This window comes from Ammospiza caudacuta, chromosome 3, assembly GCF_027887145.1.
Source record: "Ammospiza caudacuta isolate bAmmCau1 chromosome 3, bAmmCau1.pri, whole genome shotgun sequence".
NCBI classification, from domain to species: domain Eukaryota; kingdom Metazoa; phylum Chordata; class Aves; order Passeriformes; family Passerellidae; genus Ammospiza; species Ammospiza caudacuta.
The window spans coordinates 90,833,331-90,854,569 of NC_080595.1; the positions used below are offsets into that span (position 1 = coordinate 90,833,331).

Consider the following 21,239-nt stretch of genomic DNA (forward strand, 5'->3'; position numbering starts at 1 on the left):
ATATGACACGAAAGTCCATGACTGTCTCTACAGGGTAGGATCACAGCCTACAGACCTGATATTTTTCTGAATGTATTTCTCCATTACACCTGAGAGCTTTAGAATGTACATTTTAGCTGATATAGCTTGTCTTCTCAGGCACTTTCATAAGTGTGTCTAAGGTACAGTCTTAACTGCAGAATTCTGTCCTCCAAAATGGAGGCTGAAGTAATTCACAGCTAATATGAAGAAAATAATCCATGAATATGTGCCAGATTTTGTCCTGCTAATCTTAGTTTCCCTGATATAAGCATTTTAATAGTCTCCTTTGATTTCTAACTCCCATACCTTTGCTCCAATCACACAAACACCAAAAAAAAGTCAATTTTAAAATGTCAAAATTCTATCATCAGCAGATTTACTTTGAAATTATGATTTTTACTTACTGTGCTTGTGAGTATATGTTTTTATATATTAATATGCTTCTCTACCTGTTCTTACTCTTTTGTGTTTTATTATGTGTTGATGACACAAGGTCTTCTCTTGTAGACCTTGGAGGTTTTTTCAAAGACAAGAAGTTCCACTGTCACGTTTTTCTTACAATGATTTATGTCCTGTGTATTGAAGTTATTCATCACAAGTATTTAAAAGATGGTCTAAATTAATAATTTTTTTTTAAATATTTTTTTATATTTGCCTGAAGTTGGTCACAGAAGCTGCAATCAAAAAAGAGCCTTGCTTTGCTAGTCAATATATTAGTATTACAAAGGTAATATTTCTTCATTATTTTCCACTAAACATGAAAGCAGACTTGGTATTTCATTACATTGTACAAATCCAAAACAAAGGATAGTGTCTGCACCAGGGACCTTTTGATCTTCAGAGTAATATTTCTGTCCCTTTTTTTCCCCAATCTGACTGAAAGGTCACATTTTACCCATATTTCATTCTACCAGATTTATTTGTGGCCTGGAGGCTTTATCAAATGCATTTCAAGCAGGAAATTCTGGCAGTGATTCACATGAGAGGCTTTTACCTGTGGAGATGAGGCAGCCTGATTCTGCTCACCTTCAATAGTCTTTGCTGCATGTCATGCCTACTTTTAAATCTATGAGAGAGAAGTCTAGCAAACCAGTATGTTTGCCTGAGGGACAGGAATTTTATGGGTAGTCTGAATTGGGTGGAATTTTGTTGGTTCTTTTAATAGTAACTAGTATCATTAGTATCTATATTTTAAACTAATATGTTTTGAACATATGAGGAATTTTTATACTTTTTCCAGGGAAAAAGTATAAAAATTCTGTTTAGTACTAACTTTCTAAAATCAAAGAAAATATACATGTAAGAATTAGCTTTAAGGTGTCCTCACTATCATGTTAAAACTGAAAAACTTGTCCCAAAACTTTAGTGATCTACCAGAAGTTTTGCCTAGCCTCAGAGATTCATGCCTGAATCATGGTACATTTTAAGTGCCTTGAAACAGCTGCGGTTTCAATACAAAGCAAGGTCAAACTCTACAGATTTTATTGAGTACTATTACTGAAGTTCTGGGTTTAGTCTAACATGAAGGAGGTAGATAACTATGATATTAATTAAGTTTTGCCCAAATCTTTACTATGTGGAACTATATAGTTGAGTTGATCTTGGCTTAGAAGAGAAACTGTAAAATAGGAATGGCATAAATAATTGAAAGATCTGTTCATCCCATCCCACTGGGTTTTTGGTTTGGCTAAGCTCACACTTATGAAACTAAAGATGTGCTTCTTGAAGCAGTACCATAGTGTGATCCCAAAATTATTATTATTCTCTGTGATGTGGATTGGGCTGTTTGCTGCTTACTCATGTAGAAGATGCTGAAGGACACGTAGTGGTTCATCCGATATTAAAAGTAGACAGTATTTTTTCTTGGGTTTTTTGCTTTAGGTTTGTTGGTTGGTTTTGGGGTTTTGTTTGCGATTTGTTTGTTTGTGGGATTTTTTTCTGGAGGTTCATAGAATCATAAAATGGTTTGATTGGAAGAGGCCTTAAAGATCATCAAGCTGCAACCCCCTCCACCATGGACAGAGACACCTTCCACTAGACCAGGCTGCTCAAAGTCCCATCCAGTCTGGCCTTGGACACTTCTAGGGATCCATCCACAGCTTTGGGCAACCTGTCCCAGTGCCTGACCACCTCACAGAAAAGAATTTCATCCTAATATCTAATCTAAGCCTACTCTCCTTCATCTTAAGGCCATTCTGCTTGTCCTGTCACTACATACCCTTGTAAAAATTCTCTCTCCAGCCCTCTCATAGCCCCTTTAAAGTACTGGAACCCTGTTCTAGGGTCTCCCAGGAGCTTTCTCTTCTTCCAAGCTGAACAATCCCAACTTTCTCAGGCTGTGTTCATAGAAGAGGCACTCCAGCCCTCTGGTCACCTTTGTGATCTCCTCTGGACTTGCTCCAAGACTTCCATGCCCTTCTTATGCTGACAACCCCAGAGCTGGCTGCAGCCCTCCAGGTGGGGTCTCAAGAGGGCAGAGCAGAGGGGCAGAATCCCCTGCCTTGGCCTCCTGGTCACACTGCTTCTGATGCAGCCCAGGATATGTTTGTCTCTCTGGGCTGTGGGTGCACACTGCCATCCAATCTCCTGTTGTGTGCTTTCCCCAAGAGCATCTCACCACTGCTGTAGGGCTGCTGGCTTCTTCTCAGCAGCACTGCCAAGTCATTCTCCTTTTTGATGAGATCATTCCTCAAACATAGGGTTTTTCCAGGATTAACTGCACTATTTCTATTTTCATGCTGCCCTCAGAGGGTGTTGCAGACGTTGTAGTGGTTATTTCTTTCATCAGGAGTTTTCGGCATCCTCCACTGGCTTTAGCCATTTACAGTGGATGTTTTTTCTACTTCTACTGACAAATTCCAGATTTGTCTAGAACACAACCCCAAACATCTGACTGGGGTTTTAGCTTCATTTGCTGGAAGCCTTTGGTTTATAAGACAAAGAGGTAGTGCTCTCCACAAAGATACAATGTGCACATGGACTTATCCAAAATGACATTTGTTTGATTAATTATAACTCCTATTATAGTATCCTTTTAAGTTTGAGCTTTTGCCTGCGTGAATCAGCACTTCCAATTCTGTGGTTAAATAAATTTAGAAAAGAAACCACATATGTTGTAATATATAGGCTTTATTGTACTTAAGCAGACAGTTGCATTATGCTGTGTTTGCAGGTCTGGTATTTACCTTTTCATGGGAATTTGTCTTTCTCATGGTTAATTGCAAATGAAGTAGACTGAGGTCAAAATGTGAATAATATGGAAAGATAACATTGGAAAGGATTCTTATTGTTCTTATCTTATAGATCATGCTGATGACAACAAAGGAACATTTCCACTTTAAAAAAGTTCAAATGTCAAATATGTTAAAGAATAGTATATTTAAAATATTATGGTGTTCTAAAAATATTTTTAATTAGTTTACACAGGTGGTATTACATTTGTATGGCATTAGAGGAATTAGTACCTTTAATAGCTTTCACAAGACACTATTAGTGGAAACCCTGCTACCCATGTTTTATCTCAGAGAACTGCATGCCATAATTAAGTGCACTTAAAAAGCCAAATTGAACTGAATGAACAAGTAACCAGTAAGGATGTTCTCTCGAGCATTCATTCTTACTATGACGAATGATGCTTGTTTTTCTCCTCTCTTTAATTAGAATGTTTCTACATTTGCCAAAGAAAATGTTGGAATGAGGACAAAAACTGAAATTATAGGAACAGGGTTTGATGTAATAGCTTATTTGTAAAGGAAACACAACTTGTTTGGTATTTTATTGAAACAGGAAGTTCAGAACCTCAGTACACACAAGCACAACAAATTCTCAGGTGCTAGTTGAGTCATCTGTTGTTGGAAGTAGCCTCATAGAAGGCTTCCCCTTGATTTAGTTTTAATCTTCAATTAACAAAGGGAAGGAAATTACATACAGATTTAGTTTTAGATTATGTGCAAAGCTCTCTGTTGCTTTTTAGCTGTCACCCTGATGTGCATGCTTTGTGACTGTATCATGCTGGCACTACCAAAGTGTGTCCCAGTGAATATATTCAGCTTTTAATGAACATAAAAAACCTGGTGTATTCCTTTTATTTATAAAATAATATAAAACTTGGTTAGTCAAAGTATTTTGATTTTTCCTTCTCTAGCCAACTCATACCTGATTTCAGCTTTATTTCAAACTGGAGATGATAAAGTTCTAATTGATAAAACTACTGTTTTAAGTTTAGTATGGAATTACTTAATTTTTAACTGTCATATTTGTTTGTAATATATAACAGAGAATGTTATATAACATTCTCTGTTCTATAGCAGAGAAGAGCATGACAATGCCATGTAGTTTTGTTTAGCTGTGAATTCATTAAAAACCACTTTGGAGTTTCAGGAGAAGACTTAGCTTCCCCCTCCCTTCTAAGTCTGTAGGACACTGGCCTCTCTTTAATAAGAAGGATTAATTGAATTCCCTCCAAATCACATCATTACTATTTCTCTGTTTAACCCCAGGAGTATTGCAGTGTTGTGCAGTGAGTTCTTGCCTCCATTAACAGTCTGAGCAATGATGGCTTTATGGCTCTCCCAGTGTCAGCCCACAGCATAAGGACAAATGCATTACACCTTAATCAGTAATGCCATTTTAAAAAGTATTCCATGGGTAGCATTAGAACTACCATGCTAACTCCTCAATTTTAAATTTAATAGAATTTTAAAATAAAAATACACACATGATCCAGTGAGTGTGCAGGACATTTTTAAACTTTTTCCCTTATGCAGGACTAGCTAGATTGTATTCTTTTTCTTCATTCTCTTAGTGTATATACTTTAGTATAGTATGTGTGCAAGCAGTTACCTTCATGAGAGTTTGCATTTATTATAGGACTAAAGCTGTATTCCCGATAAACCCACCTTATTCCCATGGATTTTAATGGGAATTATGGATTGGGGCAGAGCCAGATATGATAAATATTTGTTTACATACATTTACTAGAAAACTAGTATGCAGGAGAGAAGCATTGAGCATTTGCATTTTATCAAAGCATTGAGCATTATTGAGCATTTGTATTTTATCTAAGATATCCAGATTTGTGACTAGAAAATAACTGCTGCTTTTGCTTGAAGACTGTGACTGTTTGTGCTTCAGGACATTTATCTTGCATTTAAGCATAAATCCCAGTTGCTCACATTTTATGGACATTACTTGCTGAGTATTCTTTGGTTTTCAAGTTGCAACTGCTTGCCTATGCAATGACAGCCTCTCAAAAAGGCTTTTTGCTTTCACTAAAGCAAGAGCACTTCAGGTAAAATCCAGATAGGCTAGAAGGTGGTAGACCCTCAATCCTGCACCATTCTTAGACAAAGAATAGCAGGAATATAGGAGAGGAACTCAGAAAGGAGGACAGGGTCAGGAGTTTGACCCTACAAACTTTGCCCAGCTAGCATGAGAAGTCACTGAAAGTCCACTACCATAATAAGTCTGCCTAGTTCTCCGTGTTTAACTGCGTCATAACTGCAAGCTCAAATTTAAAACAAACCCAAATTCCATATGGAATCTACAAGAATATTTCTTTTTTTTTTTTTTTTTTTTTTTAAGGTTTTTAGAACATCACCATTAGATTTTCAGTAAACTTGTGGACTTTCTTGTGAATTGATTTGAGATTGCCACTTCAGATTAGCACTTCAATAGCTTCACCTTTAGTGTTTTGCTTTTATTTTATCTTCATTAAGACAGTTCCTGCAAGAGAAAATGCAAATATCAGATAAGTCAAATTAATATTGTTCCATTATCTTTGTCACTGAAAAAAAGTTAAATCAGAAATAAGTAATAAAAAAAGGAAAAAAAGCAGAAATGTTATTACATGTCAAAATCCCAAATGCATCTGAAATCCTAATCAGGAATAAGATTGTATTCCAAATAAGGTTTATGTTTCAAGCTTCTTATTTGCAGCAACAAGATGTTAGACTTCTTTTCCTCCAGGATTTGATCAGGTTACTGAGACAGTGTCTGCTCTGCCTCCTGTAGACTCTTGAGAAGAAAACAGTGGGGTGATGTGCTGCAAATGTGTTTGGTGTATTAGCTCACAAGTTCACAAGTGCCAATTCCTTAAACAGGTACTGGAATTGGTTACCTTAAACAGGTACTGCATTTGTTACCATGCACAGCTTACAACTGTGGTTTGTGAATTCATTTTTTTCATTTTATTAAAACAAATCCTTTTAAAATGCTTATCCTTAACTTGAGAAATAAGAGCAAAGACAATAAATTTAGTGTCAGGTACTCAGCCATTACCCTACCAACTATCATAGCTTTAAACTTACTCTGTATTCACAACATAAATATTTCTCCCTCAATTATACAGAAGATAGTCCCAGCTTCCTGTCACAATATAGTCACAGTTCTTACATTATTGTCATGCTAAAAAGTACAACAATTCATTAAAATAATCTTCAAATAGAAATTGTTTGTCATGTTTTTGTTTAGCACCTATGAAGAAAGTGGTCCTCTCCAAAAAACATTTCTTGAGTAATGATAATTTTAAAACATAATTGATAAAAACCACCTGGTCAAATATTTGAACATGTAGGGGTTTTTTTTGCTCTGTGTGTGCTGGCAACTCCACTTGCTACTTTTAGTGCTGGAGGATTAAATGTCTCTGCTTTCCATTCTTCCTATGGGATCTTCCAATTTGTGACATAGATTAAGTGAAGAGGAGATGTTATTACACATAAAGAAGTATTCCTGCCAAGGACTACTACTTAGGGAAGTTATAGAGGTAATCATGATAGCAGTTCTTTTGGGAGTTTCTGAAAGCAGCCCAAATCAGGTCAAGTTTTGCAGTGGGCAGCATTCCACAGCAGTTGCACCATGTGTGATGCCAGGTAATCTCTTTGAGTGGGCTCGTTTTTGTGATTCTCAGACAATTTTAAAGGTTTTTGCTGTTGAATTTTGATGTAATTTCAACTGACCCTTTAGTTCATATTTTAAAAACCAAGAATTCCCTGCTAATTATCGTTGGAGTGCATGTGTTTCCATGTAAGTAGAGAGTTTGCATGGGACTTCTGAATGCAGCTCTCCAGGTTTCTGTTGTGCTTAGTCATGATGATGCATCTTTTTTATACAATTTAAGAAAAAATATCTTTTAATTATACATCACATTTTTGTTAATATTTTGTTTGGTATGTTGTAATATATTGTGTGCTAGACAGAAACGTTTTGTGGTTGTTTTGATGAGGGAATACTTTAGGCTGCCCTACTTAGTTTTTCCTCTGTTGATACACAAAAAATTAAAATAAGAAAGCAACTTTAAAAAAATCTAATTTGCTGATGGCTAAGTTTTTTAAGCCAAGTCCTTTTTTATTTGTTTCTCTGCAGCATATCAAAACAGATTGAGAAGTCAATCCTCAGAAATATGAAGGAAAACTAACTCACTGTGTTCAAGCTTTGACATATTTCATAAAGCTGTTGAAAACCTAAACATGAAAGCCAGACTTATGAGCTTTTTTAAAGTTATTTGTAGATTCCCAAGACGACTGTGTTCCCATCACTTACTGTAGCCTCTAAAACTCAAATGACGCTTAAAAACATTCATGTTTGGCACACACTGAGTTACTGCTGGGCGTTGCAATGGCATTCAGCTAAAACTGAAGAGTAGAGAGAAGAATGTGTTCTGTCTTCTTGTAAAACAATTCAGTCTGCTGAGACACAGCAAAAGGACTCACATTTTCATATTTTAAAGATAAAACTAAAACTCAAATAACGCTTAAAAATATTCATGTTTGGCACACACTGAGTTACTGCTGGGTGTTGCAATGGCATTCAGCTAAAATTGAAGAGTAGAGAGAAGAATGTGTTCTGTCTTCTTGTAAAACAATTCAGTCTGCTGAGACACAGCAAAAGGACTCACATTTTCATATTTTAAAGATAAAACTAGCAAGTATTTTAAATGTTGAGATTGCATTTATTATGGGTTCATACAACTGTTTGGGGAATGAGCCATTTGGGAACATCTGTGTAACCCTTCACATTTGCCAGGCTTCTCCTTTCAACAAGATTGCTCACTTTGTTATTACTGGAATAGAAAACTCTTTTATTTATCAAAGCATTATTCATCTGCACATTGCCAGGTATAGCAAATCTGTTGACAGCACTGGATTTATCATTTACTGTTAAAGGCAAATGGAAGGATTCCCCACTTCCCTAAGCCAGCAAAACAAATGTCATTCTTGAAACTCACTGCACAATATCCTGTGCTGATTAAAAAAAAAAAAAAATTAGACTGTCCAAAATGATCCAATGTCTGAAAAGCCTAAGGTAGTTGTAATGAGCTTATAATTTTGAATTTTTTTCTTTAATGCAAATACTGGACTTCCACACTTCCATGCCTTGTGTCTTCATCATTTGTAGTATTTAACCATGGGGAGTATCAAGTTGCTCTCCATTAAGTGCAGCATGTTATTAGCTCATGGAATTTCTGTTTCAGTGTGGTCTTTCATCACTGAAATATAGTTATCTGGAAATGTATTCTTTCAGTCTGTGAAAATGCGAGTGTTTACTCTCATATGATTAAACATTGCTATTTACTTCATTAATACTTCATTCCTTAAGCTACTCTGCTGAAATTAATAACATACTAGTCTCATGCACTGGTTTTCTTGAAACAAAAACCCAACAAACAATTTGCCTTATGTGGGCTGGGAGATTTCAGTAAGCCTTGAGGAGACTTTATATGAAATATGGATAAATGGTTGCAATACGAGGGAATAAATGCCAAAGTGCAACTAATCTTCCGCCTTCTGTTGCTATATAAGAATGAACTATGAGATACCAATATGGGCAAGTTGCAGCTGTTAAAAGACAGCCTACATTTAGCTTAGGTCATTATTTTTGTGCAGTTAATAAATCCATTTGAAAGAAGCATCCTATTCCTATATCACTACGCCATTACCTCTGCCAGAAGTGACTCCATGCTCTCTGGTGCCTGTGTCTAGGAGTCAGTGATCCAGGCAACTGGAAAGGGATCTGCAAAGTGTGTGAGGAGTGAGTGATGAGAGCACCATGCACACCACACATACTTCGGGCTCTGGCTCATTCCAGCCTGCCCCCTGAACTGAGCCCATCTTCTGAGTGTATTCCATCCAAATGGAGTACAGTGTGCCACAATGGCTGCTCCGCAGTGGGAATTAAAAGTACACTCCATGGGAATGACTAACAGATTCATTTCAAATTTGCATTAAACTAGACCAGTAAAAATGTAAGTATCTGTTCACCAAGGGTCCTGTGAGGATAGATCCTTCAAGAATAGATCTTTGTCAGCTGTGAGGAAAAACAAGTCCATCTATATAATACATAACTTTTAAAGTTATGGCTGGTTGTCTAAATCAAGTTATTTGGAGGTTAAGATTTTCTTGGTTTTCATATGGTCTCAACTGCCTTTGTTCAACTGTCAGTTGAATTAAGGGAACAAACTTTCTGTTCTTATTTTGCTTGCTTTGTGTTTTTGAGACAAATGGACTTGTATGCATCTACAAACTGTGTTAGGTGGAGAGTCCTACCAATCATACCAGATATAAAATGGTAGATTCAACATTGCTTAATTAGATCTCCTGCACAGAAGATCCATAAATGATCACATGACCTCTTTGTCATAAACATAATGAAGTCACCATACCAGCATATGTGGGAACCATTGTCATAAATTGTACAACTGCTCCATCCATATACTGTATTTGTTATCTAGGCTTTTACTAAGCTACCAGGCTATAAAGTCTGATTAATCATGACCTAAAGTTAGTAGAACAGGAGATTCACTCTGTTAGTTCTTTAATTACTAAACTGTCTTCATCTCACCTCATGAGTTTTCTCACTTTCACCCTTGTGAATTTCCTCCCTGCCACCATCCTGTAGAACGGGAAACAAGTGGCTCTGTGGTGCTTAGCTGCCACCAGGGCTAAGCTACAACAGCCTGGAATTAACCTTGAGAGATAGAAGAAATGGTCAGAAGTAAGTATGATGGAGTTCAGTAAAGACAACTGCAAAGGCAGAGAAATACACACCTGCAGAGTGACAATGCAATAGTTCTGCCCAAAGAGCAACTCAACATTTTAGAGGATCTGAACCAATACATGTAACCTCTGTCGTACTCTGATAAAAGAAGCAGGCATTCAAGGATGTGTTAACAGGAATGCTAAGCATAAAACACATGAATTGTTTGCTGTGTGCAGAGAGCAGTGGTTGGGCCTGAGCTGGAATACCATGTCTAGTTTTGGGCACTGCACTTCAGGAAAGATGTGGGATCCATTGGCAAAAATCCAGGGGAGAGTAACAAAATTATCAGAGGTCTACAAAATATGACCCCAGTGCAAAGACTGAAAGAACAGTGTTTGTTTAGTCTAGAGACAACCAAGTGGAGACATGATAACTGCCTTCAAATATTTAAAGGTTGTTGCACAGAGGAAAAGAAGAAATTGTTCTCCATGTCCCTTGGCACTAGGACAAGAAATAATGGGCTGAAAATGCATCAGAGGCAATTTAGGTTGTATAATTAAGGAAAGCTTTCTAACTGTGAGAGAAGATAAGCATTGGACTAGATTGTGTATGGAGGTGGAAGATTTCTGTCTTTAAATTTTACAGGGATTCTTGAGGACTTGTCACAAGTAGTTCATGTAACCCTCATGGTATGCCAGTGGTGCATGGCTCAGAGGTGTGTGTGCCACACTCATACACCATTTTGGCATGGGGCATGAAACAGGGCTGCTTTATTGATAATCTGGTGAGGAAAACCCTTCCCAATTATAATTTGCAGAATTTTGATTTAAATTTGCAATTGCAATTTGCATTCTTACCACTGCCTGGTAGTCACTTGAGTTCTCTTGAAATAAGATGAAATGGAAGAAGGACAAGTTTTGAGGTATTTCAGAAGAAAAGTTTAAATTTCTAGTCCTGAAAAATAATTTCTTAGTTAGCCAATTTGTAATTAAAGGACTTTTTAATTTTAAAAATACTTAGTTTGTGTTGAAACCAAATGCAAATTTATTCCAGAATATTTTGAAGTTCTAAGCAAGTAGTTAAAGTGATCCTATCTTACAATCTTATCAGAGTGTTTTTAAATTATATATATATTGATAATACAGCTCCTTGATTTGCAAGTCATAGTTATTCTCAAAAGGGAAAAGACAATGTTTTACCCTGATTTGTTTTTTACTAATCTATAGTTGATTACATTGAATTATGTAGTTTTTAAAAATAGTTCTATCTCTGGAAAACAAGGAAATTAAACTAAAAATAAGTTATTTTTTCTTTTCCTGCAAAAATTTGCTATGCCGGAAAAAAATGGTTCAGACATCTTCCAGTATAATTTTGAATATCCGCCAAACAGTAGATTTATTTGCCAAACATTTTCATACAGTATTCCCACTGGGACTCAGTCTTTCAGAGTATAAATTGGTGAAATTAACTTTTCTTATCAGTCTGTGGGATTTGAGAGAAGCACAGTTGTCTGCCAAAACACAGTAGAAAGAAACAATATCAGCTGAATTGTCTAGATGAAGTGTTCTTGCTTTTGCCCTTGCCTTGGCCAGGAAACTCTTATGTGAAGAAGTCTCAGAGGAGGGGAAGAAACTGTTTTGAATAACTTTTCAGATAATACAGCTTTAACTGTATGCCATTTCTCCTTTTATTTTCTTTTATATTTTCCAAGACCAGACATTGAAACTTTCTTTTTTGTAGACCAAATTTTCTACTCTATCCTCTTCCACCTCTGGCTCCTGGCTCAGAGCACTGGGTTTTCTACTGCAGAAACATGTGGCCTGTACTCAATCTCCGTGTGTGTGTGTGTGTGTGCTGGGGGCTGGGGGCTGATGTAGCCTTATCAAGCATTCAAAATGTTCTCACTTCTGACTGTCTGAAGCCTTGAGAGACAGGGAGCTTCTGTTTCAGCCAAAGGATATCAATAACCAACGAGAAAGCATTGTTTCAATAAACAGTAAGAGATAAATATTCCATATTTGTAATTAATTTCTATTGCATGAATGTTGCAAGTTAAGTTTTGTTCTGAGGATGAAAAACATCACTAGCAATGTCATGCCCAAGGGTGGACTGAGGTTCTGGGTGCTGATGAGATGAAAGGATGGCAGTACATCCAGAACCAGCTGGGGTCCTGCATCAGTGTTGTGTTCTGTTAACTGACACATCCTTGAAAGCTGAGGATCTATTTTTTTGTGAAACTGCTTGCTGAAGGAAGTTGTTTCCAGGTCCTAACATGCTTTTTTCATGCCAGACATCACTAATTTATTTATCTAGTGCAGCATTTCAATATAATTTTTAAAGCTTTTAGAGAATAATATTTGAATTTTAGTATTCCCAACATGTTAAAAAAACTCAGCCAAGTGCTAAAATAATTTTAAAAACCCAACAAACTAAAACGATAGGCTTTTAATTTCAGTTTAAAATGTATGGCACATGTTTTTCCTACAAAAATAGAGCTGCTATTTGATTAGTTGCTTCTATCCTATTAAACCTGATATTAAGAAAGATGAAAAAGAAAGCATTTCTTCTTTGTCTTGCAGCTGTACTGCATTGTTAATACGAATCACTCCTTGATCCCTGTAGGGTCCTGCAGATTCTGCAAATTCCTCACTGCAGGATAACTGTACTTTCAGAAGTCTGCACGCTGCAATATTCTCCTTTTCATCAGAAGCAGGCTGATGGTTCACTTGTGTGGATGTAAGCCCTTGATCTCTATATACATGGGGCTCCACATATGTGTTTTTCTTTTAAATTTTTACTAAATGACAGTCTGAACATGCATATCACCATGCAAGTTTAATGATTCCTAACAGGAACATAATTTTGATTTTGTTCCTCACAAGGGCTTCATAAATAATTATAGCAACCAAAATGTAAACATTACTTAGACAGTATATTGATCCATATTGAAATAATGTGAATATTAAAATCTTAGAACTTAATGTTTCCTCAGCAACATCAGTAAACTATATTAAATTAATATGCTATTTTATTTGTCTTTTATTGCTAAATTTGTACATTATCAAAGCATAAATCTTGTGCTTCATTTGGTATTGTTTGGTATTCATCCATTTTGTAGGGGTTTTGTCATTTAATATTTGCAGAATAGTGAACTAATCCTTAACACTTCAACAGTCAGTTCTCTTTTTACTGAGAATGAGCAATAAATAAATTTTGATCATCAATTTCAAATGAAATAATACTTAGTCTTTGGATAGATATAAACCATAAAATATACAGTCTTCTCTTTAAAAACTTGTGTCTGCAATTTTATGTTTTGCTGTTTGTATTTAGTAGAATATATTAATTATTTTTGCAAGTAACAATAACCAAGACATTACAGCTTTCCATGTTCTCATAAATACTATATTAATTGCTTGAATATTAATTATAAAATAAATCATAAGGGTTTTTTTAGATTTATTAGTGTTTAGTCAATAACTGAAATCAAGAATGAAGATTAATAATGCATACATTGATCGTACAGTGCATGCACAAATTTTCAGACGTGTGTAATCATTAAAGATGGCTAAATTATGTATATTTTTTAAGTATACAGTACTCCATATTATAAATTCTAGGCTATAAATACAATTTTTGTTGATTTTAATAAATCATAACCATACTCTATTTCATTTTTTGTGAAATATTATTCTAATAGCAATTCAGACTGCACATTTCTTCATGCACTATTGTCTGAAAAGTAGACACTGAAAATTGAGTGCTATATATAGTAAATTATCAGTTTCATTGCTTAAAAATTTCAGTGTGCATTCAAAATATTTATTTTCTTACATATTACATGAATTCAGCTATTATTCAGAGATAATACCTTTGTAGCACTTGATAGCTGTCTCCTATGGAGTTTGTGGAGTTTTGTGTTGATTCTGGCAGCTTGCCCAGCAGGAGGTATTCTCATACAGTCCTAGACAAAACTACAAAGTTTAGGAGATTTTATATTATATGCTCTTTTGGCTTGGGGGAATTGAAAATGAGTCACAGGTGGGACAATAGTTGGTGACTTTTTTTTGTGATTTTTTTACTTTATAGCAAAGAAAGACTTTATTTTTTTGTAATACATTCTCCTTAAGTTTTACTTCTGTCAGCAGTATTTTTTTCCCATTGAAAACTTAGGTTCAAACAAACAACTACATTAATGGTACAACTATGAGAAAAGTATGCATGTAAAAGGTGTCTTCCTGCCATTCATCCAGCTATGAAAGGATGAGGTTCATGGTTAGAGTCTTTACCAGAAAGATTAAATAGATGGGTCAATAACACTTTGTTTTAGTGTTCATCTGCTAAAGAATATTATTGGAAATTAAAATCAGCGCTGTCTCATAGGCATTAACACAACTGCAACCATAACTACTGACTAATAGATCCACAATTTGTGGAAATAGTTGCTTTTGGGACCCGATATTTTCCCAGGCTTGGTCTCTGCTAAGGAATTATTTATTTATTTGTAAAAGTTTGCATGAAATGGGTATGGTTTCAAAGGACTGGGAGCACCCCTGGAGTGCCACAAAGGCTTTGATGTTGCAAAGGCAGCTGAGTCAATTCAGGGCTAAGAGCTTGATTGTGCCCTCTGGTGCCCCTGCCAAAGCCTGTGTGGTCAGCTGGCTGCCCTTCAGCAGCTGGCCAGCAGTGCAGCCTCCAGGCCAGGGGCCAGCAGGCAAAGTCAACCTTCCAACCTTCCAGATTCCTCTCTGAGCTCTGAATGTAAACGCTGGGAGTTTTGCCTCGCTGTGGCCTGTGAGGCGATCCAGTGTGCTTGAGCAAATCCAGGCACAGCTGATTGGGAATGTGGTGGTGCTGCTCCAGACAAAGGGAGTGCAGAGGTGACAGTCCATGTTGAACCCTTCCTTTGATGCTGCCACTGGGATGGGCTGTGTTCTTAGCCTGTCCTCCTCTCAAATGCGCTGGCAGTGAACCCAGATGGAATTGTAAGTGCAGTTTAAGAAAACCCGCTCTACAGCTCAGCAGCATTTCCCTCCTCTGGGTGCTCCTACTATGTACTGAATGCATAAGTAAAGCATACTAATTGTGCACGTGAGCTGAGGTGAAAGCTGTTAGATACTTAAAGTTTGGGTTTCCCAATTTTATGATTAGCTATGTACACATTGGCTTTAATATTAATTTCATCCAACATCTGTTTCTATTGGAAGATGCATCATATAAATAAGTTTTCATTACAATGGCAGCAAATAAATCCTTTCAGGGGAAATTTTTTAGGAAGTAGGAATACAATTAGTCCTTTTAAATAATATTCCCTAAAATATGCAGAAAATAGCAGATTGCAACAATTTATATTTGGTGTATTCTATCTAACACAAGTCTTACTGCCTTCTTTAGATAAAAACTTATCGATTCTAATAATTTTTATCTTTAAAATCTTAGAGTTTCAGGTTGACAAAACCAGTGTGACTTTTGTCTTTTTTAGTTTAATCTAGTCTATTGTAGATAAACTAGCACTATATCCTCTTTGGAATTGTATTTTTTCTATCAGTTGCATCTGATTTGTGCCAATATTCCAAAGAGCTCTGTGTCAAATGAACTAAGGTGGCATTGCATTTGTCATGAGGCTGTTATGAGGTTGATACAAAGAGATTGGTGTTTGTCACTATAGTGCATACTTTAATTTGTTGAAAGTTCTTACAGCAAGCACTTTCATAGTTTCACGATAGCACAGTTTTTAAATGAAGATTAATGATTGCAATCCTGGTAATACCAAAATCACACTGCTCTGTACATCACAGATTGCAAAGTGGCTTTTGTTCCTGACCTAGTCTCCTAGGTCAGGACAGAGATCATGGCCTCTAAGCCTCACAAGACCCATCACAAACAGTACTCTTAGAGAATCCCAAATACCATGTATTAAAACAGTACAATTATTAATTTTCTGGTTTTGTTGACACCAAGATGCCCAGCAGACAGGCACTCCTAGAAGAGTGTTCTGCTCAGATGGAGGTAGGCAATACTTCACTGAGTCCAAATCCAGAGTGCAAGGCACCAGGTGCAGGAAGGGCCATCGGATATATTAAATAAGTTTGGGTCCTCTAAAGTTTGCAATACAACTGCAATGATACTGTGATCAACAAAATTACTTAGCAGCTATGAGACAGGATTAGGTGTGTTATGCCATTCCTAAACCTAAGTTTACAAAGGAATAGAAAATATAGGGTATTTCTTATCTTGTGATTGAGTCTTTTTGGCCTGGTTCATCCATAGCAGTCACTGTCCTTATACCTTAATGAATTCAGAAAGCAAAGACTCAACCTAATTTTATTCTCAGGAAAGCAACCAAGGAATTAGCAATCTGAGAAAGCTGAATTATTTATTGATGGAGGAGATCTCAAAATTCAGGTTGGCATGGATTGACATGCCCCAGAACAGCAGAGGCCAGTGACACAGAGCCACTGAGCTGAAGCCTCATGTTACCATGGGTTTCAGGCTTTGCAGAATCTTCCTCCAGCTCATTGATCAGAAGTGCTAAGGCAATTCACTTGGACTTTCATCTGTGAACATGCCATGGAACCATTTGGATTTATAAACCCCTGCAAATCAGGCAGAGATTCTTACATTGGCTGCACATCTGCAAAGCACATACATTATCACATTAGATTCTTAAGTGCCTATAGTTTCCCAGCATGTTTGTGTGTTGAGTGGAAGGAATCCACTCAACAGCTAATTTTTTCCACTGTTCCAGTTCACACCTTCTCACATGCTACAGTCTCCTATTCAGATGTCTCATAAACCAAATATATGAAAAATGACCTTGCCTCCATGCTCATGTTGTCATCTGTATAAAAAATTCCAAGCACCACATAATATAAAACATTTCTTTTTATTCTCATCTTGCAATTAACGCCAGTCTCATTGTAAATTTTCTAAACTTTGACAAGCAATACAAATTCAGAGCTGTAACCTACATTGCTCTGGCAGGTCAGTGGCAACCTCACACTAAGAAATACAATCGTTTTTTTTAAATTTTGGTATGAAAACTTAATTTTGCATACCATGCTGTGTACACTTGCTGTATGCACTACTTTTGTGCATATTACAGCTAAAAGAAATGGCTTTAATTGCTGCAACACTGTTCTGCCAGGTATATGCTGAGAATAAAATTTGTCTTATATAAATCATGCAAGTTTTTGCTATAATGATCAAATTTTCAAGCATTCACAGAGAACTTCTCATGGTTTTGTGGACACAAAAGGGTTTACAGTAAATGTTTCACTATGAGTGCTGGTACTTTTGTGTTACTGCATACATCCGAGAAAAATATAGTTTTTTTCTGTGGAGCACAGAAGGGAAAAAGAGGTCCTAAAGTAGTTTAAACTCAGAGTTAGATATGCTTCTAAACTCCTCAATGCAAACCGAGAAGCGTTGTATATTATAAAGGCTATCATAGTTTGTGCTGCAAGACTATAATAATTTATAATATCCTTTAAGATTTCTGTGTCATGGCAAGTGTTATAAATGTAAGAATGTAAGACTATGGTGAAAAATAATATTGTCAAGTGCTTTAAGAAGTTTCATATGTAAATTGTCATATAAATAGGAAATAAAATATTTTCAAATAAAACAATCTCAAAATCTGGTTTGGGAAATGTATTGATCAAGCAGAGCAAATTCTTCAAATATTTTACCCAAGAATTTCTGATACACCTGAAAAAATAAAGTTCATACTAATATATTTCTCTTTTTTTCTGAATTATGAAAAACAAGGATTAGTTTTACTTTGAGTGGAAATGTAACACATTGGTTAATTAGTTTTCTTGTTTCCTCAAATACAGATCTGCAGGCTTCAGCGTCATCTCTCAATAGGAAAATACCAGCAGAATCTCTTTTCAAACCAGCCTGTCATGTTTGTATCTCCTACCAGTCAGCCCCCCTGCAAAAAGCTGATTGAACTTATACAGCTGGCAGGAGGGAAAATATGTAAAGCCTTACGTCAGGCAAAGATCTGTATAGGCAGAAAACCAGGAAAGAAGTACCAGGAAATAATATCTTTATCAGAAAAATGGATATTAGGTAAGACACCAAATTTCAACTTATATAAAATATTGCAGAATATGTATTTAAGAAGTTATCAAATGTATCAAATATCAAATGAACTGAGGTTATGAAAGTATGAAAATGGAAACAGCTGCTACAGCTGGGTTTTCAGAAAAGTTGTCTCTATGGTAAGATCTTTCTCTTACATCTAAGAGGGCTTTATGATGGTCCTGGTACTCACCATTTTAATTTTTCTTAGAACAAATATCATCCAAATATCTTCAAATGTATCTTTTGTGTGATGGTTTCACTTAGAACAAATTAAATTATGGGAAAATGCTTACATGAGAATTGCTTTCTAAAACAGCATGTATTTCAACTTTAGATGCAGTTTTAACTGGTATAAATTGGCATAGTAATACTGAAATATAGGAACTGGCACCCTCTGATAAATTTTCCTGAATGCTGTGTTGTATGAAAGACAATTTTTGCAGTCTCCATTTTACTTGCAAAAAGTTTCTTTTTAACACCTGCTGTTAAGTTTCTGAGTTCTTGGTCTATCATTTTTCCAACTCATTTGCCACCCATTCTGACAGACTCTTATTTTCAGCAAGAGTATTTCCCAAAAAGAGATCTTGTTTAGAAAAAAAAAGCTTTAATTTATGTCATATGCTCTGTCAAACTTCTCCAGAAAATGTCTCACTCATACCCTAGCAATAAATGTTCTACAGGAGTTGATGTTACTTGGGAATAGCCAAGCAAATCCTAATCTCTTGACCTCAAATACTGTCAGATCATAATGACTTAAAACCTGAATGAAAATACCATTAAAGAAGAAAGGAAAAGTGAGCCATAAGGGAAAAATTATCATCTGAATGCACATTTTATGTCATACTTACTTAAAATATAAGATTAAATTGTGAAGATTGATAAGGGAGACTTAAGAAGGTGGCATTGTTTATTGTACTTTTCTCCAGTTTCCAGGAAGACTTAGAGAGCAAGTGTGCAAAAGAAAAGTGAGCAGGTAATGAAACCAGAGGTTTGTGCAGGACAAAACACAGAAGTTTGCAATAGCAGTGCTCCAGATGGACAAATGCAGTGATCTGAAGCAGTGTGTGATTCGTGTGTCCCACTCCCAGATCTCATGAGCTCCCTGCAGCTGCACAGGCCACCTTCAGCCCATCAGTGGACTGAAGGAACTGCATATCCAGCTGCTAACAAAAGACTAAATTTTTTGTGCCATTTACAGATTTCTCAGTTCATTTTTGCAGTCTGGTTTCTAATCACTACATCCTGCTCACGAGGCATGGTCACACTCCATTTAATGGGTTTTAATTCATTTTGATGAATCATCCAATCTCAGAAAAAAGTATTTCTATATGATGCTTTAAAGGAATTATACAGAGTTTTGAAGCTCTGCCCCTTTCTCAGCAACTGTGTGCATAATAGTATGAACAGTGTCACCTATAAATTACTGTCTCGAATAAATAAATCAGATCTGAAGGTGTTTCTAACCCTTCACACTCAATTGTTGCAATCCAGTTTGCAACAGTTTCTGCTTTCTGCTATTATTCCCAGTTCCAATTAATTCACTCAAGGTTGACCAGAACAAAAAGCACATAGTTCAATAATGCAGCACCCTTTTAAAACTTAAGTAAATGGTAAGTGCTTGCACTATTATCATTTGACTGTTCACATTTATTTTCTCTCTGTGGGTTCTCAGCTCCACCAAAGTGCTTTATGCCAGAAACTGCTCTGAAGTACATTGTTGCTTTATCATCTGTTTCTTTTGCATTTTATTTTTAATAATTCTGGGTTGTTTTTTTTTTTTTTATTTTAGATTCAATCACTCAGTATACAATATGTCCTATGGAAAACTACATTTTTCAGATGTGAGCTAACTCAAGAGTTTCCATATGGTTGTAAGGAAGCACGCCTAACTTGGATTCAACAAAAAAATAAGCTGTGAAGCAAATTCCAAAGAAAATGCAAGTCACAGACTTATAAATACAGAGGAACAATTTCTATATTTTTAATATTTGTGCAAGTGTTCATATTGTGAAATTTTTAGGTTTTGAAATAAAGTATTTCCCTGATAAAAGTCATCTTCCTTTTGGTTTTTTTTGTTGAAGACCTTTGGAACCAAAAACTGGAGGGATCACTATTCACTGGGAAGGAGTGGAATTTTGTAGTCTTTAAGCAAGGTTGGTCATGTTGCAGTGCAGTTAAAAGACGTGCACTGAGTGTGGGTGAGTGTGCCTGAGCTGGGTCTGCTGCAGTCAGCAGGAGCTGTGATCTCAGGGCAGATACAGGAATCCTGTTGGCTTTCCTCTTTAATCTCTAGATGTGTTTTTAGCAGGCACAAAGTGAGGTTTATATGTAAAGTATGTTGCATAGCACCTGTTGATCTATAAATGTACAAGCTCCTTTAAAGAGTTCCAAGTACCAAGTAAGTACCATACATCAAAATGATGTAGCATGACAGAGAGTAACGTTATCAAATAATTTAAAGGCAGCTCATAACTCACACCTTCCAAACTCAGTGTTGCCATCAGAGTTCCCTCAGCATAAGACAAAGCAAACTCTGTATAAAAAAAATATTATTTGAGTTAATATTACGAAAAATCAAAATATAATTGATTTTTATGTTATTTTAACATTGCCATTCTATTGCATTGTTCTAACTCTTGGGTTTTTGAAGAGATTTGAATATAAAAGTTCTGTAAACAAGGATTATACAATCTTTTTCTTCAAAACAAGTTCAGCAGTATCTGTGGGTGACAGGCTGTTTCAGGTAAAAATTGCATTTGTAAAGTTGCTCTGTAAAATGTTAAATATGCTTATAATGGAAAAGCTTCACATTATGATTCTTCTATGGAAAATTAAACTGATTTTATTTTCTGAAATGTTAAGCACCTGTAACTCAAAAGGTTAAGACCTTGTTTTCAAGTGTTACATAGCTGGATTTGGTATGTAAACTATAAAATCTAATTTGCTGAGGTCTTGTCCTTGCTTAGTTTTCTGAAATGCAAATTTTTAACAGTGGAAATGGAAAAGTAGGAAAAGTATGTTTGATATAAAAACTAGGAAAAGTAGGAAAAGTATGTTTGATATAAAAACTGTTATGCTTGATACGAAACTTGATAATCATGTCTGTCTACAAATTGTACAGTTTATCATCAAAACTATTTACCGATTCAGTT

The 21,239-nt window shown here is 35.9% G+C and overlaps 1 protein-coding gene across 2 annotated transcripts in view; it reads left to right on the forward strand.

Annotated features, from left to right (window-relative positions):
• The window catches only part of MCPH1 (microcephalin 1), a 120,286-nt gene extending 100,202 nt beyond the window's left edge, over positions 1 to 20,084 (forward strand). For both annotated transcript variants that reach the window (XM_058801626.1, XM_058801627.1), the window contains exons 13-14: positions 17,835 to 18,072; positions 19,877 to 20,084. In XM_058801626.1, the coding sequence (XP_058657609.1) occupies positions 17,835 to 18,072; positions 19,877 to 19,932 (294 nt within the window). In that variant the 3' untranslated portion in view covers positions 19,933 to 20,084. The remainder of the gene's footprint in view (positions 1 to 17,834; positions 18,073 to 19,876) is intronic.
• The last annotated feature ends 1,155 nt before the right edge of the window (positions 20,085 to 21,239 follow it).